The sequence below is a fragment of the Pistacia vera genome, unplaced genomic scaffold, assembly GCF_008641045.1.
Source record: "Pistacia vera cultivar Batoury unplaced genomic scaffold, PisVer_v2 Contig233, whole genome shotgun sequence".
NCBI classification, from domain to species: domain Eukaryota; kingdom Viridiplantae; phylum Streptophyta; class Magnoliopsida; order Sapindales; family Anacardiaceae; genus Pistacia; species Pistacia vera.
Window position 1 is genome coordinate 454,524 of NW_022196039.1, and position 27,933 is coordinate 482,456.

A 27,933-nucleotide genomic window follows, 5' to 3' on the forward strand; every position below is an offset into this window, starting at 1 on the left:
ACTGTCTCTCAATTTCTTTCTTGTGGAGACACAAGAATGGGTAAGAACTTTCAATTAGCCTCATTAGATTCTCAAATTTCTGTCTCTATGAATGGTAATAAAATGTGTCATCACTATGGAATAGAGCAATTTTTAGAGACAAACTTAATGAGTTATCAATGCAATGCCCAAAGACTAAACTGTATATCATCTAATTGTCATGAATACATAAACTAGAGTCCAATTACTTGCTTGTGGAGCAGGATACTGAATGAGAGAATTAGATTACACTAGAGGTAGCAGATTTGACTGTTAGCAACCCAAGATACACACGTATATCCAAATATATTAAAAGAATCTATATGTTCAGACATTGTAAATATATACAAGAGTTGATTCATATATGACACAATACAAGAGTTTTTACAAGGTGCTGGGATTTATAATGAATTCTAACATTAACAACAAACACAATACATAACCGCAAACAGTTTTGGAGGAATTTATGCCTCCCAAATATTATCAGCAAACCTTATTTTTTCCAAATATTATCAGCAAACTTACTTTAAATAATCTTTTCTAAGAACAAGTGAATAGCCTACTCAAAACATAAGATCACGACCTAAGACTTCTCCAATGTCCTCGGGTTTAACGATTGATCAATCAAAGAAGTAAAATTTAAGATGAAAGTAATTAAAAGAACTTGCGTAACTTGTACAAAGGCATGCATGTATTCCTTCAAGCAAAATTTCTTTACAAGATTAATAAAAAACAAAGCCAACTAGATGACTAAGTTGAACTAGGCCCATATTAAATATAATACTTTTATCCCCTTCTTCAACTTATTTTAATCTCAAACAATCGAAAACTTGATGTTTCATTACCATCAAAGGTTTGTAAAACAATTTTGTACGAAACAAGATTGAGACAAGTGTAAACAATTTTTTCCGTTGAAAATGAAAGGATTTTGAGGAGATACCTGTACTGTTGGAAAAGCTTCAGTCGACAAAGAGCCCATCACTCACTCAATTTTTGTATTGTGTTTTGTAAATTGAATTGGCTTCAAATTCAAATTAAACCCTAGAGCAGGATTGCCTATTAAATTTCAGCCGAGTTGTCGTAAGCATGTGATTAAGCACTCCAATACCAAAATAAAATTGTTAAAATAAGAAAGGAAAATAGTTACTTACATTTGTGAACTCAGAACACGGTGGAGGAGAACATGGTGGAGAAGAGTGGACTATGGAAGAGGAAGATTAAATTAATGAAGCCGAGAAGGAGAAGTGGACTGGAATCGGACAAGTGCGTGGAGAAAAGGAAGACGCGAGCAATATTAAGGGAAATTGGAGAATTAGAGATTTGGTAATTAGGTTGGGCTTATATAAGAATGGGTTCTGGAGTTATGTGGATCTTCTAGTGTAATTTACTTGTATGTCCGTGTGTTTAATTTCAATTACCTGCGTGTATGGTAGTGATTTTTCTTTCACTTTTTATAATCAATTCCATTTTAAGTTTTGTTTTATAATTGTATTGTTTTATCTCATTAAAAGTCGAAATTGCACTTACGCCGCTTTGTTAGACATAACTCTGTTAATTGACAGGGGCAGTTTCGTTTCACTTTCGAAACTTAGTAGGCCAGAGTTAGTTTCGCCAAATCTTAGGGAGAAAACTGAAATAAACTAGAAAACTAATAAAACCTATAAAATGGCGGTTACAAAAACCCAAACTCTCACACTGCCTCACTGCCTCCCTAGACTCGTCAGCGATTTTCTAAGTACGCCGGAGCCGGAAACAATCTCTCTGGAATAAGCGATGAGTCCAAAGCAAGGAGAAGAGCATCCAAAAGAACACCAATAGTATGTCCATCACTCTCCAATTTAATTACACGCATTTTCATTTTTCATTATTGATTAATAGTTCCATTTTATGAACTGAAATTCTTTTTTTTTTTAGTGGTAGCGAACAAGTACTGGACAAGCAAAATCTTGCCGCTCCTTTGAAATCTGCGGTCGATAAGTTCCAGCTTCTTCCTGAGTTTTTGAAGGTAAACAAAAACCTATCTGTATTTTTTGTTGTATTTATTTTCAGTGAATTTACTCTTTTATCTTCCATTGATAGGTGAGAGGATTGGTGAAACAGCATTTGGACTCGTTTAATTACTTTGTTAATACTGGTATAAAGAAGATTGTCCGTGCAAATGATCGCATTGTGTCTGGAATTGATCCGAGTATATATCTTAGGTAAAAATATTTGTACTTGCTTTGTTGTAGTTCATGTAGCATTTGGAGCTACAAATTTTATAGTTAAAAAGTTAAACATTGTTAAGGATCAGTATATCAGTCATATAAAGACTTTGTTCTAAAGCTTTTACTGTCATGAATCTTGAAGCAGAATGGTTTATTGCTCTGTTTTATGTAATGTTATTTATTGAGAAAATTATCTTGGACACAAGTTGGTAATTTGTTTTTAATTTTTTTTGAATATTTTCAATTGCTCCGGTTCATATTCTTTTTAATTTTTTTTTGGCAGGTTTAAAGATGTTAGAATTGGTCAGCCATCTGTGACCATGGATGGTGTCAGTGAAAAGCTTAATCCTCACATGTGTCGGCTATCTGATATGACGTATGTAATATTTCTCGAATTCATATGCTTAATTAACTTGGTGAAAGTTCATTATGTAGTATGTGTTGGGCCTCAAATGAATGTATAAGTTTTTATGTAAATTCTTAACTCTTGGTATATATTGTAAACTGCGTGCATACATCTCAATTTTTGTCCCTTGGATATGGTGTAAATTTAGGTATGCTGCTCCGATATTGGTTAATATTGAATATATTCAAGGGAGTCATACTGAAAAGACTATCATGGAGAAGGTAATTAGCAACGTAGTTATTTTATTTGGTATGAACAACAAATATTTTGGATACTATGCTGTGTTTTCTTCTTGCAGAATGATGTTGTTATTGGAAGAATGCCTATCATGCTACGTAGTTGTTGTTGTGTTCTATACGGGAAAGATGAGGCTGAACTTTCGAGACTTGGTTTGTGTGCATGAACATTAGAATTTATGGCATGTCTATTCTTTTGGGTTCATTCTTCTTATTTTAAATTAAATAATAAGTATCATCTCTTTTGCCTTTGACTTTAGGTGAGTGCCCTCTAGATCCTGGAGGATATTTTGTCATTAAAGGAACCGAGAAGGTAATACTTTGATCATGCTTCTCAATATTAGGGAAAGAGAAAGTGTTGGTATGTTAGAACTACCCTTGTATGTATGAGTGAACATAGGCAAGTAAACATATTAATATATGATCAAGGGATTTGGAATTCTATGTAATGTTAGGTGTCAAGCTTTGCTATGACTGGAAAAAAGAAAAGAGAAAAGTAGAACAATCAACTTTTAACCACACAATGGGTGGAATTCTATGCAATTTTTAACCACACCTTTTGCAATGATGGTCACTCTTATTTTTTATTTTTTTTTATTTTTTGCTATTGTTGGACTAATTTTTGGAGGGCTTTGGTCTTTTGTTGATGCCAGTAAAATATGATTTCAATTGGAGTCGGTCATAATCTAAACCAGTGTAATCTTGTAAACTTAGTTAAATCAAGTAAATTTATTTATATTTTATTGGTAAGACGTGAAAGAATTTTTGGTTCTATTGGATTCATTCTAATTAGTATATTGGTTGAATTCAATGATATTCTAACTTCCCTCTTAGACTCACAATGTGCTAGTGGGAAGCACTAATAATTTGTCAAGAAGGAACCAGAATCTGTTGTGATGAGTGTTTCTCTGAATATATCAATCAACTGCATAAAGGAAAAATGGTAGTGAAATGGTATTAGGCTGAATAGAGATAAATCGACAAAATAAAGAAGATAAATTATTATTTTAACCATTAAGCCTGAAGACTTACTGATCATTAGTACTAGCATTTTAAATTCTAATGTGGTGCTGTATGTGTAAATGTGGATATTCAATAATCTTGAATATGAAATATCTTATTTATTTTAAAAGAAATGTTATATATTACTGGGTCAGTCTTGATTTACCCATTTTTTGGTGTGCATTTCTCTGATCAATTTTATTATTTATGTATTTATATCATTTGTTTAAGTTTGTGAATTTTACTTGCTTGAATTGTGTTGTTTCATTTAATAGTCTTTCTCTAAAGTGTTTCATTTAGCTTAACTAACTTGTTGTCCCTTTTTTCTTTTCCAATCTTTTGGTTATTAGAGTGTAATGAAATCGCATATCTTTTTCAGGTGATATTAATACAAGAACAACTTTCAAAGAATAGAATAATTATTGATACTGACAAGAAGGGGAAGTGAGTATTTTTTATTGCTTCTATATGCTTTTCCTTGTATAGTTTTTGATTCTTCCTTGATTGTTTAATGTATATTTATATTTGGAGGCCGTTTTGGCTCATTTTAATGGTTTTAGTTATGTTTTTCTTTTATTTGTTTGGTTGACATTAATTGCTGCTCATTATTTGTGTATACATTTTTAATCTGATAAAAAAGATGTTTCTTGTTTCTCGTCAAAACATTATCCATTCATCCTAGTTCTTTTGATGATTAGGATTAACCACTTCTTTAGTTTTGTAGTTTTTTTATTTATTTATTTTTTGATTATATATGGTACTTCTGATATTAAACTGTTGAAGTGGCCAAGTTTTAATAGCAGCAATATATTATAATACACTCTTAATTCTCTAAAAGAGTTAAGAAATTCACAAAAACTATACTGAAGAATCTTTATTCAATCAAAGCTATATATGTGAGGCCAAAGTCCCTAGTCAATTCAAGATTTTTCTGGGATGATGCTCATTGAGGGAGTAATGCTTGTGAATAGATGCAAAGAAGAAAGTCACATATTTGGGTTTCACTGAACTGTTGATTTATGTTTATTGATCTTTTTTTTCTTCATTCTTCTATTGTGTTAATTCTTCTCAGAGTTTCTTGGGCCAGTTAATGTTCTTTTGTAATTCCATTTCATTGGGAAGCATTGTGGATTTGGCTATGGAGAGAATGCTGCATCCTGTGGCAGTATACAGTAATAGTTTCTTTTTTTGGTGATTGGTTGGTGAGGAAAGAGGTAGTTCTTATTTAGGGAAGTTCATCTATAGCATCTTCCACTTTAATCGAGTTTAGAGGAATTCTTTTTTTCTTTAAGCGGCTAGGGTCACAGCCACTAGTCGATCTTACTATGGTGAAGAATATGATTTGGATTGAGATGCTTTTTAGTTGTGTTTAGATTGGTGGTGTTCTTTTACTACTTGCAGAGGTTTAGCATGGAAGGAGATAGCTTGGACTTAAGGAAAACACGTTCATTACTTGCACAAGATGTATCAAATTTATCATGTGAAACTTTAGCAGTAATGGTAGTTGTTCATAGCCTATAGTTGCATGTTCACACTTATTTAATTAGCTGTCACTTTTGTTAATTTTGGGACATTTTTTCTTAATATCAATGTTGTTTTCATTTTATTTTGCGCTTACAGGTGGATTGCTTGTCCATGATACTTTTACTTGTATTTTCAGCTTAGCACTAAATTTATGTTCTGATAAGAAAATAGTTATCATTTGAATGCCAAGATTAAATTAAATTGAATAATTGAAGCCCAGTACAAGTACTTTTTCTTTCTCTCCCTTATAGCGTCATGCTTTTCTGATTTAGACTAGTAAAAATTTCAGGAAAAGTAAGATTTGCTTTTAGGCTTTTTTGAACCTTGGTGGTCTACTGTGGTCTTAGGCCTATGCATAAAGTTTTTCAAGTTTTGTTACCCTAGTCTCCAGTTTTGGGAAAAAATAATGTCTTTGTATTGTTTTAATGTGTTGGATATGGAGTATAATTGTTGCCACTGTACTTTTGGATGGAACTTGAGAACTAGTTTTTAACACTTTTAAGCCCAAAATTTGTGAAGAATGGTGAAGTCTGCTTAGGTTATGGAGATGGTTTTTACTTAAACGCAAGGTTTCCTTATTCTGTAGGAGTTATACTTGCCATATGGGCCACTGGGTTCCTTTTTATTTTGTACTTTTAGAATACTATGACTTTTTTTTCTGTCAATGACAATACGATAACTTTTAGTCCATAGAGGGTGTCATTACAGTTTTCTTGTGTTTTCTTGATATCTGTGTTCTGTTCTGTGTTTATTTTATGGACTTTATATGTTAACTTTGAGAAACGTTCTGTGATTGATCACATATATTCTCACACCTCAATATTTCTCCTTATGTTGTCTTATATGTGTTTTGGTTTGTTGTCAACTGTTTTTAGTATAAATGCATCCGTTACAAGTAGTACTGAGACAGTAAAAAGCAAAACAGTTATTCAGATGGAGAAGGAGAAGATGTATTTGCTTCTCAACCAGTTCATGAAAAAGGTCTATATGCCAATAAATATATAATTCTCAATTCTAATTTTCCATTTCTTATCATTTCCTCATCTATCTCTTTTGAATATATATAAGGGTGGGATTTTTTATTTTTGATGTTTATTTCTTTTTGTAGATTCCTATAATGATTGTCATGAAGGCTATGGGAATGGAAAGTGATCAAGAGGTTGTACAAATGGTTGGAAGAGATCCAAGATTTAGTTCCTTGCTTTTGCCTTCAATTGAGGTAATTGGTTAAGGACTTGATTCAACTGACAACCCGTAACCAATTAAGATGGATAAAGAAAAAATTACGTGTCTTCGAAGTCTTTTGAGACAGAAGCCCAAAGAGATGCCAAAAACTTGATTTTGTTCAATAGAACACCAATATCTTCTCCTCCACTGTCTTCAATAATCCTTATATTTCTTTCACCACATATCACCCCCAAAAGAGCAATATTGATTATCAAGATTGACAAAATTATATTTTTACCTATTCCAACAAAAGTTGTTTCTGGGTAACTCTGTATTGTTTGCTTTCTTTTGGTTCAGGGAAGGGGATATTATTTTTGACAGATTGTTTACAATGTCTTGTATAGATTTGCTGTCCTTCTCTGATTCTTTGATCTCTTTGTGGATTTCTAGTCCATTTTTTTACCTCTTTCAATTTCTTCTTTAATATAGTTTAACTGTCTCTTACAGAAAAATATCCTTCATATTCCAAGACAAAATAAATATGTTAATGCTTAATTGTATAGAAGATAACACTGAAAACTTGAGATTTTTTGGAAGAAAATTATTTCAAAAATTTTGATAATGTGTATGCTTGGAAAAATGGTTGTTACGGTAATTTTAATGGTGCAAATAGGCCTACCATGCTAAATTGCATCCAAAGAATTGGGCTTTAAGTTACTGTTAGGATCTCATAGTGAAAGGGAAAATAGTGGGCATATGGGTTATAAAGGTTTGGGCACCCTCCCTTGACAAGCCGGTTTTCCAAGGAGAGTTCTACCCAAGCCCATGAAAGACTCATAGCCCAGCTCAAATTGTTGAGTTATTGGAGTGGGTTTCTATCAATTACTTGTATATTTGTATAAAGTTATTAGTGTTATCATGATTGAGCAGGCACAAGAAGCCTACAATTTTGAAATTAATCTATTGCCTTGAAGTTTGTATAAGTTGGGCTGTTGAAACTTATTTTTATCTTCCAAAAGTTTCTTTTCTTTCTTTTAATAATACTTATCTCTGTCTTATATTGCTCTAATTTCAGGAATGTGCAAGCCTTGATATATATACACAAGAGAAGGCCTTGGAATACCTTGAGGGAAAGGTTTGAGACTCTCTTAAGAATTTTATAACTTTAATACATCATCGTTGATTTACTGTTAAACCATGTTTAAGCTGATAGAAATATCTCAGAAATAGTGTTTAAACTTTAAATCTCTGGGTATGACATAATGTAATTAATGGTAAAACTACACTGATCTCCCTTTAAGTTCTGGGGTAATAATAAGTGGGTGAAATATATATCTTAAAATCTTAATTGGAAGAAACACAGCATGCCCCTACTTTCTGTTAATTGATGGTCCAAGCTGCAAATGGTAGTTGATTGGTAATTTTACTAACCTTGGAATAGGTTTTAGTGCCTGTCTCCTAAATTGCTTGAGTTGCAACCAGGAAGAAATATGGAACTTTCATTATTTGGCTTGGTTTTGGTTTGATGAGATGAAATCAATTTCCTTCTAATTTTTATATATGGAGATCAGTCTAAGAAGTTATCCTCATTCAATTTGGAGGAGGCAATTTGGTGATATTTTGCAAGGATTGAGATATGGTATTTACACTAGAGCAGGTGAAGATGTTGTTTCTTTGGTCTCTAACATTTATCAAAGAGACGGGTCTATTGGTCTCAGTACAATAGATTTTGGCAAGGTACTGCTGAAAAAGCAGGAAATTTAGGTAGAAAAGGAGAACATATTCTTAGAATATTGATATAAATGTAAGATTTGATTAGGCCAACTTCCCCTCTTAAAGGAAGTGAGAAAGATTCTCCAACAGTGAGCATGATTTTCTTTTCAATTAATAGGCATGACTTCTGCATCCAAAAACACAGAAAAAACACATGGAATCAAATATAGAGCCAACTTATTCTTATTAGTATTTAATTTAATGGATGGTTTTGAGTGCAAAACTGATTGGTCAACCTGATTGGCTGAACATTAGCATTCAAACTTCAATGGAAACTAAATCATTTTAAAACTATATAAACAGAATTTGAGGAGTTTTATATGTCTTCTCTGTAGGATCTTTGAGTATAGTTTCCATTGTAGTAAGTACAAAACTTTAGCTTCATGTCTTCACCGGTTGTTCTTGTTGCAGGTGAAAAAGTCTACATTTAGTGCTCCATCATCTGATAAGGTTATCTCTCTCAGTCTTTATCAGCTTATGTGAAGTTCATTCCAATTACTTGGCATTATTTCAGTGATGTATCGGCTATACAAATATTTTTTGTCCATATTCTACTTTATCTAAAGTTATGCTCTGTTTAGTCTGTGGAGTAATATCATATAATGAGGACAAAATGAAATTTGATTCTTTTTGGTTCTAAGCATTCGAATTGCTTTGAGAAGTTTAACCGCTGCTGTCTTGATGTTTTTAATAGGAAGGGAGAGCTTTGGCTATCCTTCGGGATGTATTTCTTGCTAATGTTCCTGTAAGTTCTGTTACGATATTTCGATTTTGATGACGATTTCCAACTTTGGTAGTTTTTCACAATATTTCTTTACTGTTTAGGTGCATAACAATAATTTTCGTCCAAAATGTTTATATGTTGCGGTAATGTTAAGAAGGATGATGGAGGCAATGCTAAATAAGGATGCTATGGATGACAAGGTAACTTGTTGAATTAGTAAGATGAATGAAATTTCTTTAATTTCTTTAATCTCTTTACTCTCTTTTTAATTTATTATAGTTATTTTTATTATTTACAGGGAATAACAAATCAAATTCTTTATTTAATTATTGTTGCTACTACTAGTATTTTATTTCAACTTTCTAGTAAGCAAAGGAGATTTACTAGGAGGGCTAAGGAAGAGGACATGACCCATGTACATGCATGTATAGACATGAAATTTCTCAAAACATAATAAAAGAATTGCTATGATGCTTTTTCATGTAGAAGATTATATTATGGTTAACTTCTTGGAAGTCACCATAGGATAGGATTTGGGACCAATTTTTTTCATGAAGTTTAGGAAATTCTACATCTTTTTCTCATTGTAAAGGCTGCATTAATAGCATGATGAAATATTTCTAGCCATTGCTCTGAGTTTTATTTGTAGCTGTTACATCTCTATCACCGTTTTTAACATCAGTCAAACAAATGGAAACTGTTTGACCATGAATCCTTTGTATGAAGAAAAACAATGCATTTTTCTCATAAAAAAGGGGAAAGCAGATGCATTTTTTTTGTGTTGGTTTTCTGTAGTATTTTTCATTTATGATGCAAAAGGACTACGTGTTCCTGTGTTTTTCAAAAATACGATTTTCTGTCCATCACTAATTGCTGATACTAATTTGTTGTCCCATCCTTTTTTATGAATCCTGTACTCGCTTTTTGATTACTAAGTACGAAAGAGAATTTGCAAAGACATTTATCTAGCAAAGCTCGACATATGTCAATGTAAGTAACCCTTTTGCTATAGGTAGAACCCCTGGTGGGAAGACCCAATCTTCAAACAAAACTTTACATAACCTAGTGGTCTCTCTTTTCTTCTCTAACCCCTTCTTATAAGTAGTCTCTCTTGGCCTTTTCAGCCTCTTAGCCACAATTAGGCATCTAGAATAGTGACAAAAGATTTCGGTACTATTTTTTCTCCTTCCAGTGAAAAGAACCCTTCTTTTATTGATATTCTTACCTCTATCCACAAATCGTCTAAGAGCATCAATTACCAATGTGACTTAGAGAGTTAGACAAAATCCCCTTTTTTATGCCTTTAGAAACCTTGATCACATTTCTAGGTCTACCAATAACAAGAATGTCAAAGTTGGCGGATTTATGGTAGAACGTACCAGTTAAAGCTAGATAGATCGTTCTCCTAGGTTGATATGAGTGTGATTTGATCCCTAGACCTCTTGCTTCCTCTAAAGAAATCTTACCAAGTAGGCTATCTCCTTGGGGACAACACTTCTTTAGTTTTTAAGTTCAGACTTTTGCATTAATCTTATAAGGACTAGTCATTAATTTAACAGGCCTATAAGCATTAACATTAAATGATTACTATATCTCATGTCCTTATAAATTTTACAAAGAGCAAATGCAAATTTGGAACTGAATTCTCTTTCTGTGAGTATATTGGTGAACTACTATATGCCTACGCTTATTAATTTCATAAATATCACATGCAAATTTGTAAGTGTGGCTCTATGTGTTTGAATAATCATGCGTGCATGTGTGTGCATGCTCGCACGTGCATGTGTGTGTGAAATATAAAGTAAATATTTTTCTTTCATTTTATAGGACTATGTGGGAAATAAACGGTTGGAATTATCAGGCCAATTAGTTTCACTACTTTTTGAGGTACGAGGTTGTTATAGTTTTTGCTGCACTTGGAAACGTTATACATCTCCAAATAATTCTCTCTTTTTTTTTTATACACTATATGGACTTCTTTATTGCAGGATTTATTCAAGACAATGATTAGTGAGGTTAAAAAGACAGTAGATATCATTCTATCAAAGCCTAGCCGGTCTAGCCGGTTTGATCTTTCTCAAGTAAGTGTTTAATAGATATTATTTTTATTTTTATCTTTTTAAAATAGAAGCATAACTTATGAAACTCTCCAATTTATCACTAATGTTTATAAAGAGGAAAGTTTTCAATCCTATTGGTGTGCACTAGCTTACAATTGTCATAATATAGCAAAAGTTATTTAATGCTAAATCCTTGAATCTTGAACCAAGTTAGAACACTCAACACTTAATTTCATGGTTAATTGCATCTTTTTGTTTGTTTATTTTTAATTCATTTTTTAAGTTTTTCTATTTTGTGTGAGAAACTAGGTCTTTATTAAAACTACTTTGAAATTGTTTACAAGCACTAAACATTATCTTTTACACATTCCCTTTTTATAAAATTCTATACAAGTTGAGTCCACTCATGTTCATAAAACATTTGGACTCCCTAGTCCATGATTTCTTGATTGAAAAAGAGAGTAGATATTAGTAATAATCTTGGACAAGAATTAAAGGAAAAGGAAAAAGAGATGACATGATGCACGAAGTCAACCCTCAGATCACAATACACAGCTTTTGAGTTATAATAAATGAAGAAAAATTAGCTCCCTTAAAATTCAGATTAAGCTAAAGCCCATAAAGACGTATCCACAATCTAACTTATGCATAAGAATTCTATTTACTACCCCTTGGATCTTCAAAGATCCTTCTGCCCCTCTTCAACAAATAAATCCAAAAATTGCCTCTTTTTCTTTTTATACATACCAATTGTGAAGGGGTTTTTTGGGTTAATTTTGTGCAGTTATTTCAGTTTAGTCATTGGGAGGGATAAGTACTCATAGGAGATCATTGACAGGATTTCTCCTTTAGTATAGAATTGTTACTTCTATGATGTATTTTTCTTTCATTGTGGATATCTCACAACTGGGAAGGGGGTATTTTGGGTTAATTTTGTGCGGTTATTTCAGTTTAGTCATTTGGAGGGATAAGTACTCATAGGAGATCATTGACAGGCTTTCTCTTTTTGTATAGAATTGTTACCTCTATGATGTATTTTTCTTTCATTGTGGATACCTCACAACTGGGAAGGGAGTATTTTGGGTTAATTGTGTAGTTTGTTACCTATATAGTTATGCAGAGGGATAATCACATTCAAGAGATCACTGACAGGTTTTCTGTTGCTGTTTTGTATAAACTTGTTGCCTCTATGCTGGGTATTTCAGTTTCATTGTCGACACCTGACCCATAATTGTCTCCTTTCCTTATGCTCCTTACTGATTCAATTCTCATAGTTTCTTTTTTCTTTTTTCAAAAAAAGAAAAAAAAAAAAAATTCCTCAATATACAAAGTACCTTCAGTGTGTGAATTAATAAAAGACACATTTTTTTTCTTTTTTGTAGTTGGAATGGTGTACTAGATGTTGCTGTAAGATCCTAAGTACTTTGACTTCTGAATTACATAAATAATATAGAGAGGGTACATTTGGTTAATATTGCTTTTTAGTATGTAATTTTTTTATCTTGAGTAAAATGTTGTGAAGATGACCATTGAATGTTTTGAGATGTAGGTGTTTAGCTATTGTTAGGGGAAAATTTGAGTAGAAGTGTTGGTAAAAAATTGTCTCTGAACAAATTTGTACTGTCAAATTGTAATAAAAAGCACCAAAAAGTGGGTTTACTTCAATATTGTTCTTGGCCACGTCTAGTCTACACTGCACTTTGTCTTATCTGGGAATTTGATGATTCATAATGTTATTAAATTCCTGCATTCTGTCTGTTGTTTGCCATGTCTCTGAAAATCTTCATCTCAAACCAGGAGTCTAGATTCCTTCTAAAATAAAATTCTCTGTTCTTTTTCCTTTTAAATTGTAGTTTATAGTTAGAGACAGCATTACTGTTGGCCTTGAAAGGACCCTTTCTACTGGAAATTTTGATGTCAAGCGGTTCAAAATGCACAGGAAAGGAATGACACAGGTATGCTTGCTGCCTCTCCATTTGTTTTCATTTTGCTTTGCATATGCTCTCTTGGTTGTTTGTTCATATAGCATTAACTGATGGAAAATCCTTGATTCTAAGGTGCTGGCTAGGCTTTCCTTCATTGGGACCTTGGGTCACATGACAAGAATCTCACCACAATTTGAGAAGTCTAGGAAAGTTAGTGGACCGAGAGCATTGCAACCAAGCCAAGTAAGTTTTTGTCTCTGCTTTCCATTCATAAGATTCCGAATTTGATAATTGTTTTTTGGTTTCTTAGGCTATTGCGTAGACTACATTGAATTTCTATAAATGAAATACTACTTTTTTGCTCTGTAATTCTGTCACAGTGGGGTATGCTTTGCCCATGTGATACTCCAGAAGGTGAAGCTTGTGGACTGGTAAAAAATTTGGCCTTAATGACTCATGTTACAACTGATGAAGAGGAAGGTCCTTTAATTTCTCTGGTATGTATTCATTGACACAAAATTTCAGTTTAATCTACTGCTGGAAGTGTTCTATAGTTGTTTGGTTGTGTTGAAATTATATTGGTGGAAGCAATGTCTCTACATGAACTTTGTGTGTATATTTACATGTTTTGGTTCATGAATGTGGCCTCTTATTTTCAATATCATTTATCAGCAACTAGTTTTGACACTGTATAATGACATTATTTTTACCAAACGAAAAGAAAGAAATTCTTTGTCAGGATTAGTTTATATTTAGTTACCATAGCTTCACTTCATAAAATGGATTCTTTGCCCAACTTCAAGCTTTAAGTCTCATCTATTTCTTCTGTAAATTCATGGGAATGTGTTGTAGCTATTATCTTATTGTAATGCATTGTCTGTACATTCTATTTTTTTGTCAATCATAGTCACATAAAAAAGGAAAAAGAAAGGAGCAACTCAAGTTTTTAGTTCAAGTGCTGATAAATTGGAAACTTAACATATATGGCATTAGTGTCCTCTTTATTTCACATTTATGAAAATATCTTTTGTTGCTGTGATAGTGCTATTGTTTGGGCGTTGAGGACTTGGAATTACTCTCTGGAGAAGAGCTTCACACTCCAACTTCGTTTTTGGTTATATTTAATGGGCTTATCCTTGGCAAGCATAGGAGGCCTCAGGTATTTACCTGTTCCATTAAAATGATATTCAAGGATATATGTAAAGAATACTTTCGCATATAGAAAGATATGTATACAACGATCTTATTCCACTTTCAATAATTTTTAAATCATGATTAGCGTTTTGCTGATGCCCTGAGGAAGTTGCGAAGAGCTGGTAAAATTGGCGAGTTTGTAAGTGTCTTTGTTAATGAGAAGCAGGTAAATTCTTCTGTCAGTTTAATTCTGCTTGTGCTTGATTTGGTGCATTTATTTTGAAATAAAATATCTATTATAAATTATTTAACATATAAAAATTTTGTTTTCTAGTTGTCTGTGGAGTTATGGAGTATTTACTTGGCTAAATTGTCAATCGAAGTTGTATAGGCTTTTAAAATTTATATGTACCAGGTTGAAATTGTGTTATGAGCTCTTAGATTGTATTATATCCTGAGCATTTGTCAGCAGGCTTTTGCTTGTCTTAATTTGCTTTTGCATGGGGCCACTTATTTGGGATATTATATCCGACAAGTTTCTTGGCCACTAGATAGTAGGATTTGGTAGTCTCCTAATTAGAACGGTGAACAAGTAGATAAGAGAAAAGGTTTTTGGGGTATCAAAATATCAAAGAAAGTAGTAGCACAATATTATATGATTGTCCTTGTGCACAGTTATCTATAGTAACTAATAATTACATATAAGCATCTGACTTTGAGAAAAGTAATGTTTATCAGCGCTGTGTTTATATTGCTTCTGATGGAGGACGGGTTTGTCGTCCACTTGTCATCGCTGACAAGGGTGTGTCAAGGATCAAACAGCATCATATGAAGGAGTTGGCGGTAGGTGTTATTTATGCTATATTTTCTTCAATGAATAGTGATTATATCAAAATTTAATGTAGTGTGTTTATTCTTCAAGGATGGAGTGCGCACTTTTAATGACTTTTTGCGTGACGGATTGATTGAGTATCTTGATGTTAATGAGGAGAACAATGCTCTGGTTTGTTTATGACTAACAACTTTTTCAGTCATTTTCATTAATGATATTGTATATGATAGAAAACGACTCTTGATAGTTTGTTTTATGCTTTATAGATTGCTTTATATGAAGGAGAAGCTACGCTTGACACAACTCACATTGAGATAGAACCTTTCACCATCTTAGGTGTTTGTGCTGGGCTAATCCCATATCCTCACCATAATCAATCACCAAGAAATACCTATCAGGTATGCTGTCAACATTTTTTCTGATGTCATTAATTATGTATCTCAATAAATAAAAAGACTATGATTATATATTCATTTGAGAGATTTTTAATTTTAAAAAAATCCACTGTTATTATTATTATTAGTTATTGAAAAAAAATCCTTTTGTAGCGGTGTTTCTATTAATTGATAATAGCATTAAGTGTTCCTTTTTTGTTTTTCAATTGCAAATCTTTTACAGGGTTCCTGTTAATTACCCTAAATTCACATTTCATTGATTTTATTGTCTGTAGTGTGCTATGGGGAAGCAAGCCATGGGAAATATAGCATATAATGAGGTAAGTGGTTTTAAGCTCATTGCTAAGTCACATCTGTATTTCTTTAGAAGTCGTGTTCTTTCTTTGTGCTAAACCATCGATTATATTGCAGTATTTCACATAACTTGGTTTTCCAGGTTTATGTGAAGCATGAGTTGCCTATATTCAATTGGTGAAATCCACAGCCCCTGTTCAATTTTGAAAAACTGACACTTGAACCCCATAGCTTTGAAAATTACACTTACATTACTAGTCTTTACCTTTGGATGTTAAAATTAATTGTTGACTGACGTTGATACTAGACCTCAATTTAACCTTAGAAAATCTTAAGGAAATTTAAAAATCAAATCAAATCAATTTTTTTACAGGAAATTTTCCAATTCAGTTGTATTTAGAAAGTTAAAAGAATCAGAAAAAATTGATATATTTTTTTACGGGTATAAGGTTGTGGTGGTTTGTCATATATAATTCTTTTTCTTTTTTACATTCTTTAAATTTATGGGCATAGACAATTGGGTTTAGGTGAATTTTTTTAAAAAAAAAAATCAAACATTCGGTTGTTTTTGTGGTCAAACTTTGACATTGAAAACGAACTTTGGAGGAGTTAACTGTGTAATTTCAAAATCTATGTGGTTCAAGTGTTAGTTCTTAAAAGTTGAGAGGTTGTATAGATTTTACCCAATTTTTCAATTAATCTGTTAAAAAAATTGCTTGAAAAAAAATAAAAAACTTGAAATTGTATATATTTATTTTCTTAAGATATGCTTAAATACAGTCCTATAATCCATGATATTATGCTTTCCCTAATAATATAAGTGAGAATCATAAGGTTGCGATTCAACAAATATGACATCCATGGTAACAAGCTTTTTCTTGCTGGGAGAATGAAAACCTTTTGCGTAGATGAGTGACGTAGGAAAAGCATGATGGTCGTTTATCCAACAAGTTTCTTGAGTGACTTGAAATATGAATGAAGGACACATCCAAAAACTTTTGGAGATATGTTTCAGAACCTAGTCAAAAGAGGGAAATTTTGTTAAGATTGTCTTTGGGGGATTTGCAATTGAGGACTCTGGTGAGAATCCAATTAGGTAGCATCTATAATGGCTTTTTCTCAAGTAATGTTTGAGAAATTAAATTTTAAAAGAAGAGACCTAAGAACTTCTAGAAGGTGATTCTTTCTTTTGGCCATACCATTTTGTTAAGTTATGTCAGCTATGTAAAGTTTTACACCCCTTTTAGACGGGTTATTTTTGTACTAGTGGATAAATTATCCACTATCTAAGTTTTTTTTTTTTTTTTNAGATATGCTTAAATACAGTCCTATAATCCATGATATTATGCTTTCCCTAATAATATAAGTGAGAATCATAAGGTTGCGATTCAACAAATATGACATCCATGGTAACAAGCTTTTTCTTGCTGGGAGAATGAAAACCTTTTGCGTAGATGAGTGACGTAGGAAAAGCATGATGGTCGTTTATCCAACAAGTTTCTTGAGTGACTTGAAATATGAATGAAGGACACATCCAAAAACTTTTGGAGATATGTTTCAGAACCCAGTCAAAAGAGGGAAATTTTGTTAAGATTGTCTTTGGGGGATTTGCAATTGAGGACTCTGGTGAGAATCCAATTAGGTAGCATCTATAATGGCTTTTTCTCAAGTAATGTTTGAGAAATTAAATTTTAAAAGAAGAGACCTAAGAACTTCTAGAAGGTGATTCTTTCTTTTGGCCATACCATTTTGTTAAGTTATGTCAGCTATGTAAAGTTTTACACCCCTTTTAGACGGGTTATTTTTGTACTAGTGGATAAATTATCCACTATCTAAGTTTTTTTTTTTTTTTTTAATTTTTAACAGTAATATGCTTTTCTAAGTTTCTTATCCAAAAAAAAAAGAAAAAAAAAAGAAATTGTGAGAGCAGCCAACTTCTTGTTTTCAAGTAGTACAGTTCGTTCTTCTCGAGTAATGTCTAATTATCTCCACATCACAAGTTCTTGAAAAATACAATGAACGGAAAGAAAGTTACTGAGCAATTTAGTTGTTCAGTGATCTAGCTTGATGGTTAAGAGGTTACAAGAAAGTTTAGGAGCATGAAGGGCAGATCACAAGAAAGTTAAGGGAATTACCAGTGATGGGGGACAGTTCTATAGCAATTTAAACTTCTTTCACTGGTGGAGAGCAATTTGGGATTGCTTGTCATGTAGTTAGATGTCTCTAAATTTTTAATTCATGGTTTAGAAAGTTACTTTAATGATGCACTTAGGGTCAGTTAAGTATTTGTATGGATCAGAGATCAAGTTGCCTGAGATGATGCAATATTCTGTCACAAACATGTTTCTTGCTTAAAAAATGGGATTCAATTTTTCAGTTCAGAGATTTGTGTTGTTCAAGATGTGACTTTCCCTATCTCTTTTTTAGCGGAAAAAATTGCTTAAGCCCCACTTGTATCCAGTGGCCTAGAGTGTAAGAGCCTAGAAATAGCCACTGAATTTTCCTCATCCCACACTCCAATTTTGGGGGGTTCAAAGGTAGGTGCTTACTTGATATCTGTAAGATAACCCATCTTCTCTATACATTTGATGTAAAGTTTGGATAATAAGAAACGTTGCGAAAAGGTAAGGCCATTGAGTTTTTCATTAGTTATGTGTTGGTATTGTCATTATGTGTAAAGACAGGATGAGGCAGACTTTTGAGTATTTTGGGAGGAGTTTAATATGGTCTTGGAGGAGGCAGAATGTTTTCTGTTTACTTCTTACATGTTCTTGAGAACTTTGGAACTTTGAAACTGTTTCTTGGCAGTGAAGGGTAAGCATGGTTTAGGTTTAGCTTTGAAGCATCAGGGAAACAAAAACCAAAAATGTAGGTTCTATGCTGTTAGGTGAGCTTTGGCAGTAAACGAAGATGGATTTATTCACACCTGCTCTAATTCCAAATTGAAAAAGAGTAGAATTCTTTCGTATATTGAATCGATAGAATAGTATACAAATATAGACATTGGGAGTTGCCCTGCCAAAAGGAATAAATATCCCACCAGTAAATTTTTTTTTTTTATTTTTTATTTTTATTTTTTTTTTTTTAGTTTATTTATTTTTTATATGTACAACCAATTACGGATTTGAAATGATGTGATATTGTTAAAAATTTCCAGTAATGAAAGATTTTGAAATATTCTCAAACAAGCAATATGTACAAGAAATAATGAAACTTACTATTTTTCAAACCTAAAACCTTTTTGTTTTTGCTGAAATCTTAAAATATAGATTTTCTTTTATTCAATTTACTTATAAGTTTTGATGAACAACCATGTTGCCACTTTGGCTGCATGTTTCCTCTATGTGGTGTTAGTTAAATTTTTCTGAATTTTTTTTTGTTTTTGTTTTTCTTTTCTAGTGTAATTGTTGTGTAGCAATCCTTGGGCCTTTTTCCTTAAGAGTGGTTCTATATGCTTTAAATAACAAACATATAAAGATTGGTTTTTTTATTTTTATGCTTTGTGCAAATTTCCTTTCATATTCTTTCTTCAATCTGCAGTTATGTCGGATGGACACATTGCTTTACCTATTGGTGTATCCTCAACGGCCTTTACTAACAACGAGGACAATTGAACTGGTCAGTATATTTGTGTTGTACTTTTAAAGCAATCATGGCTTGTAAACTGATATTTATGCTATTATTAGGTTGGATATGATAAGCTTGGAGCTGGTCAGAATGCAACTGTTGCTGTGATGAGTTATAGTGGCTATGACATAGAGGATGCAATAGTCATGAACAAGTCCTCTTTAGACCGTGGTTTTGGCCGTTGTATTGTTATGAAAAAGTATATGATGTTTAGCCTTTCATGTTATTTTTTGTTTTTTGGCACATTCTATTTTAAAAAGATTTTGTTGCCTAGTTCTTGTTACAATGTACTTACAGCTGCTTATATATGATGCTTTCAATTAAACAGGTATTCTGCCATCAATCAAAAGTATGAAAATAATACATCAGATAGAATATTAAGGCCGGATAGAACGGGGCCTGCTGCTGAAAGGATGCAGGTAACACGTAAAATTATACTTTTTAATTCTTCACCACTTAGCAGTGGGTGATTTTTGTACGTTATTCCTATTGGTTTAATCTCAATGAATATTTGCATGCATAGTTTTTACACAACAGAAGATTTTGTGCTGAATATATTCCACCATCTTGTGTAGATATTGGACGATGATGGAATTGCTGCTCCTGGGGAAATTATTAGACCGAATGACATTTATATTAATAAAGAGTCCCCTATTGAGACAAGAGGAACAATGGTATCTTCAACGGGACAATCAGATAGGTTGGTTGTTTGCTTCCTAGGGAAAATGTATGTAGGTGTTTTACTCATTGATATTGCTTAATTTTTTGTACTATCCAGTAAATATAGGCCCACTAGACAAACATACAAAGGTCCAGAAGGGGAGACATGTGTAGTTGATAGAGTCGCTCTTTGTTCCGATAAAAATAATAGCTTATGTATCAAGTTCTTAATTCGCCATACTCGAAGACCTGAGGTAAGAATACTTTGGCTTGGTTGTGAATTAATATTCCTTTATCATTTATCTCAAACTTTTAGTCACGCTCTACTTACCAATATGCTCAGGTTGGTGACAAATTTAGCAGCAGACATGGGCAGAAAGGTGTCTGTGGAACTATAATTCAACAGGAAGATTTTCCATTTTCTGAACGCGGCATTTGTCCTGATTTAATCATGAATCCTCATGGATTTCCCAGGTAACAACTTATACTTCTAATACTACTTATCATTGTTTTCATTTATATTTCGGTATAATTTTTATCTAAACTGAGATGAATGAAAAGAAAATCCGCTGTCAAGTAAAAAATTAATGCCATCTCGTTCACTAAAATTTTGAACTCAGCTTTAAACCAATTTGTCATAATACAGTTGAGCTAGTCATTTCATTTGCAGAGAAGCAAGATTGTGTTATGTATGTGTCTGTGTTTAAATCATTTTGTAGAATTTTATAATTTTTAATTTAAAATTAATTGTTACTAAGTCTTTTCCCATAAGAAACAAAAAATATATATTACAGGGAAATGTCTAAATTTCTGCCCATCAAGTCTCTTCTCTACCCTCTCAAATGTTGGGTCTTAAAAGTTTCGAAGCCCTAGGATTACTTCCCAGGGGAAGGCCTATATAATTCTCTACTGCATTTCAGTATTTAATTTGCTGCTTATGCCCATCAAGGATTTTGCTTGACCTATTGCTTGCATTTTAATCCACCTTCCCGAGAAACTCCATTGTACTTATTGCTTGGAATTCAATCCAACTTCCCTCATTATTAATATATCATCTTATTGTGATTCCTAGGGGAAGCTACACAAGAATCTGAAGGAACAGTATGACTAAGAGAATTTTTCATCTGGTTAGATATTTTAAGATAGAGTGGAAGTTTTTCATCTTTGTATTAGATGAGATGTCTCTAGGGAAAACCATCAGGATCACTGAAAAGAAACATGTATAGAAATTATCCAACATTGATTTGAATATTTTTTATACATGTTTCTTTCAGTGATTCTGATGCTTTTTCCTCAAAACATCTCATCTAATTCAAAGATGAAAAGCTTCCACTCTACCTTAAATATCTAGCCAGATATAATCCATGAACATTCTAAAACATACTTTTTCTAGAATTTCTAGGAACCATTCTTACTGGGGAATTAAATTGGCACCCCTGAGATGGGCAAATTAACATAAACACCCCTAGATTTAACAGCCTTTAATCTAATTTAAATGGTACAAGGGCTTCTATGGTTTTTAAAATTATTAAAGAATTAAAGAAAAAACAAACTTTTGCTCTAGTTCTTGCATTTCTAACTTATGTTGTGATTCTTACAAACCAACAATGCAACTTATGCAAAACTCCACAAACTGAATGTGTTGTTGTGGGCCTTTGGATGGAGAGCCTTTTTCATTTTAAACTGGAAAAGAGGGCAATTCACATTGTTTTGATTTGATTTGACTTGATGCCTAAGTGCACCTTTTGGCGACAGTTTTGGGGTGTGGGCATTTTTGTTGTTTTGATTTGGGTTTTTCAATTTTTCTTTAATAAATTAATGATGATAGCTAGGATTGAGCAACCAACATTGTCAAACTGGTGACAATGTAGGGCTCATTATGTTATGATTGTTGGTTGACTGCGGGTTGGCGGAGCGGGAGGGCTTTTTGTGGCTTGTTTGATATGTAATTTGGAAACTAGAGGTGCAAAAAATTTAAGAAGATATGTTTGATTGAAATGTTGTAGAAACAATTTTCTCATACAATCCTTGTTGACCAAGACGGCAAGCATCTTGCCTTGCTAGAGGCTGAGGGACCAAGCCACATTGAATTGTGGGTGTAGGGTTGATTTAAGAAAATAAGATTGGATTTCTACCAATAGTTACAACTTTTAGCCAAGTGGTAAGTGCTTGGTATAGGTTTGATTCCTTTGGCGAGTATGTTGTTTTCGTGTTACTGCTGAGGGGGTGATTGTTGGCCAGGTAGGCTCTTATGTTTACTCTTTTTTTTCTTTTTTTCTTTTTTTTTTTTTTTTGGTCTTGGAGTTAATAAATAATTGGTTTTGTTTAATGATTTGTTATTTATTTTATACATGAAAGGGGAAGAGGATTTTAGTCATTATACAATAAATTGTGTCAGATGACAAATTTATGAATGGCCACAAATCTAGAGGCGTCAGGGTTAGTTTTAGATTTTGGGTGTTAGAAGGAGATAGATAGAGAGGGTGGGAAAGAGGGAAAGAGGAAGTGAGTCATTTTGCAAAACCTCAAAAATGTCTTATTTGATCCATTTATATATAAAACAACAATGTCAAAAGTGAATGATCTTTTCTGAACTACATGAGCTGGATTAACGATTCTTTCAGTTAGTGGGCATCTAAGTGCCTGGATGCCTGTGTATTCATGTGTATTGTTGAGCTTGTAGATGGGTGTGTGCACACATGCATGTTTGTACCTTTATAGGATCTTATTTCTCTAAATTTGTTTTCTTAAAAGTTGTGAAGGCATTAAGATTTTGGAATTTGAGAAAATTACTGAATGATGGAAAAGATTAATAAGAAGATATTTTATTTGAAATTTCTAACGTAGAATTTGCCAAAATATGCATATGTTTAATGGTATTACTTTTTTGATAATTTTAACTTGTATGTCTGATGTTCTGCCTGCGCGAATGAAAAATCAAGTACTCCTTTGTCAAACAAGTCTTTGTTTTCTTTTTAGTGGGTGACAACTTTAATTCACTAATATTCAATTGTTAAAGCTCTCAAACGTATATTAATGTATTTATATCTTTTGTTATTATCAGTCGAATGACTGTAGGGAAGATGATCGAGCTTTTGGGGGGTAAAGCAGGAGTTTCGTGTGGTAGGTTTCATTATGGTAGTGCCTTTGGCGAACCAAGTGGTCATGCAGACAAGGTTGAAACTATAAGGTACTTTTCTTATTTGCTATGTAATTTCTTATCGAGCATATAAATTTCATTTCTTAAAGCTGTTTCTTACTTTCTGTCAGTGAAACCCTGGTGAGGCATGGCTTTAGCTACAGTGGCAAGGACTTGATTTATTCAGGTTTATAATCTAGGCTGGCTATTTCTCAAAACTTCCATATCAATTTAGCCTACAATGAATCATTGAAACCCTGCCAAATAATTAGTTCCTTCATTTAGGACATTTTTGGATTATTTTTGTGCATGTCTGATAGGGACTCATCCTGATTGATAACTTTCAACATTTCTTCAGGCATCTCGGGTTGTCCTCTGCAAGCATATATTTTCATGGGTCCAATTTACTACCAAAAGTTAAAACATATGGTTAGATTCCCTCCCTTTTTGATGTGCCATTTTTCATTCTTGTTAATCTGGATGTTGTTCAAGTCAGGGCCATAATTATTTTCTCTCTTGAATTAGCAAATAACCAAATTTTGAAATATAAGCATGCAATTGGTGCCTGAATGGTTCCAGAAACGAACTTAAGGGTTAATGTTTCAGATGCCTAGACTTTAAACTTATGATTCCAAGTTTGGGGATTGCTTAAACATAAAGTACATACCATGAACACACTGCATATACTCTATGCTTAAACATAAAGTACATACCATGAACACACTGCATATACTCTATGTATCGTGGAATGGGATTTGACATTCTCCATGTGCTTTTCCTCTGGAATAACAAAAATGGGATTGGGTTAGACTTTTTGCTTCTATTTGGGCTTTAGTTTCAAAGGAGTTTATTAATCTTAATTGGGAGGGGGTTTTGGGCTAATATTGTTTAGTTTACTTGTTTTCACACTGGGAAGAGATGTATAGATTAGTTCCCCTCATCAGTTTTTTCGATATATTTGTGGATTTGTAGTCCACTGATGTACCTGCCACAATCTCTTCTTTAATATGTAGTTTTATCGTTTCTTATAAAAGTTTAAAATAAAATAAAAGTGACTGAGAATCAAGAAAAAGGAATTGATCATTTGCTCGATGTTGTTTTTGCTATTAACTAAATCTTCTTTGTCACAATGTATCTGATACACTTAGATCTATATGCTATGTGAGCTCAATTTCTTCATTTGGTTGAAAATGCATGCACACGCAATGTATTTTAATTTACTAACAGCTATTGCACTGTAGATGACTCATCAATTTTCTGGTGTCAATCTGCGTAATAACTCAAATTTGGATGGTTATTAGGTCCTAGATAAAATGCACGCCCGAGGCAGTGGACCTCGTGTCATGCTAACTCGACAACCTACTGAAGGAAGAGCTCGAAATGGAGGTTTTGATTACCCATAACCTTGATAATTTTATGTTGGAACTTTTGGCTTAGGAAGTGTACTTTTGTCTCAACTTGATATTTACTTTTCAGGATTACGAGTTGGAGAAATGGAACGTGACTGTTTGATTGCTTATGGTGCTAGCATGCTGATTTTTGAGCGCCTAATGATTTCTAGTGATCCTTTTGAAGTTCAGGTATTAGCTCATGCTTGTTATAAAGGGTTATACTATTTGTTACACTGCACTCTTCAAGGTGTTTTAATGAGGGAAACCTTAGCTTTGCATTATAATTCTGTGTAAGGCAGTAATACCAGTATCACTGTTCTGTCACTAGCATCAACTTCATATATTATGTTGTTGTTAGGTGGTCTTGTTGAGCACAATGTACTAATTTAAAACACCAGAATGCAAATCAGTGTTTATGTAAAAAGGGTTCTGTTAGAAATGTAGACTATTATCCAAACAGCAGCCATAATGCAGTATCTACATTTTTCTCTCCTCCAAATGCTTTTTGACATTCAACAAATAATGGAACAGAAGACTCTGGAATCACCAAGCAATAATAGCTTCTTAAAAAATCTTCTACTGTAATTTAAAAGCAAAAGGAAAATGAAGAAATAAATGAATAAAACTGTTCACATCACTTAGAGAAAGACGAAATTAGCCGTTTACTGTATAAGTAATATATATTTCTAAGGATACTTGAATTGTTTATTGTAAATTTTCTGAAACTTTTAGTTGTTTACATCTACTAGCACTAAATGTTACTATATTATCTTATGCTGGAGGAAGGAGAAAGATGGTAGTATTGATCCTCCAATTAGCTAGATAATATTTATCTTGTGCCACAGGTCTGCAGAGTGTGTGGTTTGTTGGGTTATTATAACCATAAGCTGAAAGCTGGGATTTGCTCAACATGTAAAAATGGGGATAATATTTCTACCATGAAACTGCCATACGCATGCAAGCTCCTAATCCAGGTATTGCCATTTTATTCATTGTTGGTGTTGTGTATGAAATAGACGTTGCTGATTTTCCCTTTTATTTTGAGTGAGAGCTTGGTCTAGTTCTTAATTTCCTTTTTGGGAAACTTGAATCAATTATCTTGTTTGGTTATAGATAAATTACTAATCCTCATATATGTTTGTTAGTTTAAATTAGCTTCTTATTGGAAAGACATTTCTTAGTTGATGTTCTCAATTATGGAGGGCAGATATGGGAAGCCTTCTTGCTTTATCTCTAGATACGGGTACAGGCCTTGCATGTTGTATTGTGAACTGTAAAGAAATTCAAAATCTCATATAAGAAGAAATAAAGTCAAGAAATCAAGTTACCAGGATTTAAGGACTATGCTCTTGGTATACAGACTGATAAATAAGCCGTTGTCTTCAAAGCTTAAGATGATGGGGAATAGACCCATAAATATGGAAAGCCTTAAAGGGGGGTTCTGTTTTGCCTACTGGAAGCATATGATTTTTGAACTTACTTTATTATTCTCTATTTTCCCAAAATAATATGTGATTGAAGGGTCAAAGCCTTCCACCATTAGTCTATGGATATAACCTGATTCGCAGTCTTTGTTCCATTTTTTCCAATTATCTAAGAACTAGTGCAAATGATTATGAGAGATTGATATTGCAAATTTTCTAAATTATTCTACTTCAAAAGATGTAATAAGACACAGAAACCATTTGAATAATGAGTTAATCAGAAATTAAGAGCTTGTTTGGTGTTTTTTCTTTTCAAAAGTAAACTTGAAAATGAAATTAGAGATTTTAATTTTGTATTTTTAAGATTTGAGAATGCTTTCTAAGAAATGAAAACAGAATATTGTTTTCATAAGTTATGGAAGAAGCTCTGAATTTGTAATGTTGATGTTTTGAGATATTTATTGATGTTGTCATGCAATAGAAATTTTTTTCCTTTCAAGTGTTGACGTCGAGAGATCTATCAAATTAATTGACTTATACAAACACAAATATGTAATGGCATCAGTGGAGGTTAATCATTGAGTTACCAAATTTAATCTTATAATCGCCAGGAGGATATTGTGGCTTTCTCTGCTGCTTCTTTGCTCTGAAATATCAATGCATTAGTTTGAACTTGAAGTTGGGACTGCTAGGTTTGTGAAAGTAAGAATTGTCATCTGTTGCTGGGATTTTTATATTTTCTTGCCTTTCGTTTTGAAAAAGTCACATAATTTATTTATTTATTATTATTATTATTATTTTAAGACAGTTATTTATCTTATCAGCTGTTTACAATGCCTTCAGAATACTTTGCTTGCCTTTTTATATTGATGACATTTCTACTTTTGATATTGTTTCTAGGAACTCCAATCAATGAATATTGTTCCTCGCTTGAAACTAGTGGAGGCATGATGTGATTTCAATTCTCAAAAATCTCAGGCTATATGAACTTCAAAAAGAAATGTATCTGGCTGATGGATTTGTGATCTAATCTTTACAAGGAAATGCAGATCACAGACTATTTACCGGAAACTTTTTTCTGAAGTGTGCATGCAAGCTTAAGTTTGTTAGATGCTTAGAATGTTCAAGCATTGCTGTTGCAAAGAATATGTTTTACTTGAGAGTTGGCCTGAAGGGTATCGTAGAATAGAGAATTGCCACGAGAAAGCACACCAAATATGCAACAGCTATGTGGTGTGACAATATTTGGGCTGTTGAAAACCTTTCTTCAGTTTTGGGTGGTTCATTGGCTATTGAGGATTCTACTGTTCGGATAGTTTTTACAATAGTTGATCGAAGTTTTGGGATGGAAGCTGTTTTCTTGTACGTGTCAGTTTTGTCTCGTTAATTTACTTGCAATAGGAACAAATATTTTCTTGTTTAAGCATGAACTTACCTTCAGTTTTTTTATCAGTTCGACTTAGCCCATATGACACACAGAATTGTGTATATATGTATAAGCGCAATCGCGAGTCTTCCTGTGTCCGGAGCTCCTCGTTTTGATAGAGAGCCGATATGTTTGCCTTCCATTCTTCTTTCTTCTTTACACAAAATTCTATCCTCTTCATCTCAAAATTGGCACTCTTCCTATGATTTTAAATTTTAATTAGGGGTTTGCAGAAAAGCCCATTGAACTAATGCTCAAACTTAACTGAGGGGGTTGGCTCAAATATTAAGTGTATTTTGTGTTCATTGCTTTGCTGATTGGTTTTATTTTATTTCTTGATTTTTATATAGAAAAAAAAAAGTAATTGATAATCATTATCTTCACTGAGGATAATATTGACCTTTAACTTATTCATATTTTTACAAAATTTTAATTATTAATTTTTCGTTCCCTCTCATTTTAATTTGCCCTTCTTGCATCTTTAATCTTTTTTTTTTCTTTGCTTTTTCATACCATTTTCTTTCTCAAATCTCAAGTCAATTAGATTGCAATTTGCAAAGGAGAAACTG

At 32.8% G+C, this 27,933-nt stretch overlaps 1 protein-coding gene across 1 annotated transcript; it reads left to right on the top strand.

Annotated features, from left to right (window-relative positions):
- The first annotated feature begins 1,791 nt into the window (after positions 1-1,791).
- LOC116131365 (DNA-directed RNA polymerase III subunit 2) lies at positions 1,792-27,511 on the top strand. Its single transcript, XM_031417023.1, has 38 exons — positions 1,792-1,835; positions 1,933-2,023; positions 2,098-2,219; positions 2,509-2,601; positions 2,780-2,852; positions 2,930-3,020; positions 3,128-3,180; positions 4,249-4,313; positions 6,269-6,374; positions 6,502-6,612; positions 7,636-7,695; positions 8,745-8,783; positions 9,028-9,078; positions 9,159-9,257; positions 10,885-10,944; positions 11,046-11,138; positions 12,971-13,072; positions 13,175-13,285; positions 13,423-13,539; positions 14,085-14,201; positions 14,322-14,402; positions 14,915-15,019; positions 15,099-15,179; positions 15,275-15,406; positions 15,679-15,723; positions 19,238-19,315; positions 19,384-19,523; positions 19,653-19,743; positions 19,900-20,024; positions 20,103-20,238; positions 20,328-20,458; positions 23,049-23,174; positions 23,255-23,310; positions 23,482-23,552; positions 24,425-24,509; positions 24,600-24,703; positions 25,360-25,488; positions 26,839-27,511. Exons 1-38 carry the CDS (start codon positions 1,792-1,794, stop codon positions 26,887-26,889), a joined length of 3,465 nt encoding a protein of 1,154 aa, XP_031272883.1. The 3' UTR covers positions 26,890-27,511.
- Positions 27,512-27,933: the final 422 nt, after the last annotated feature.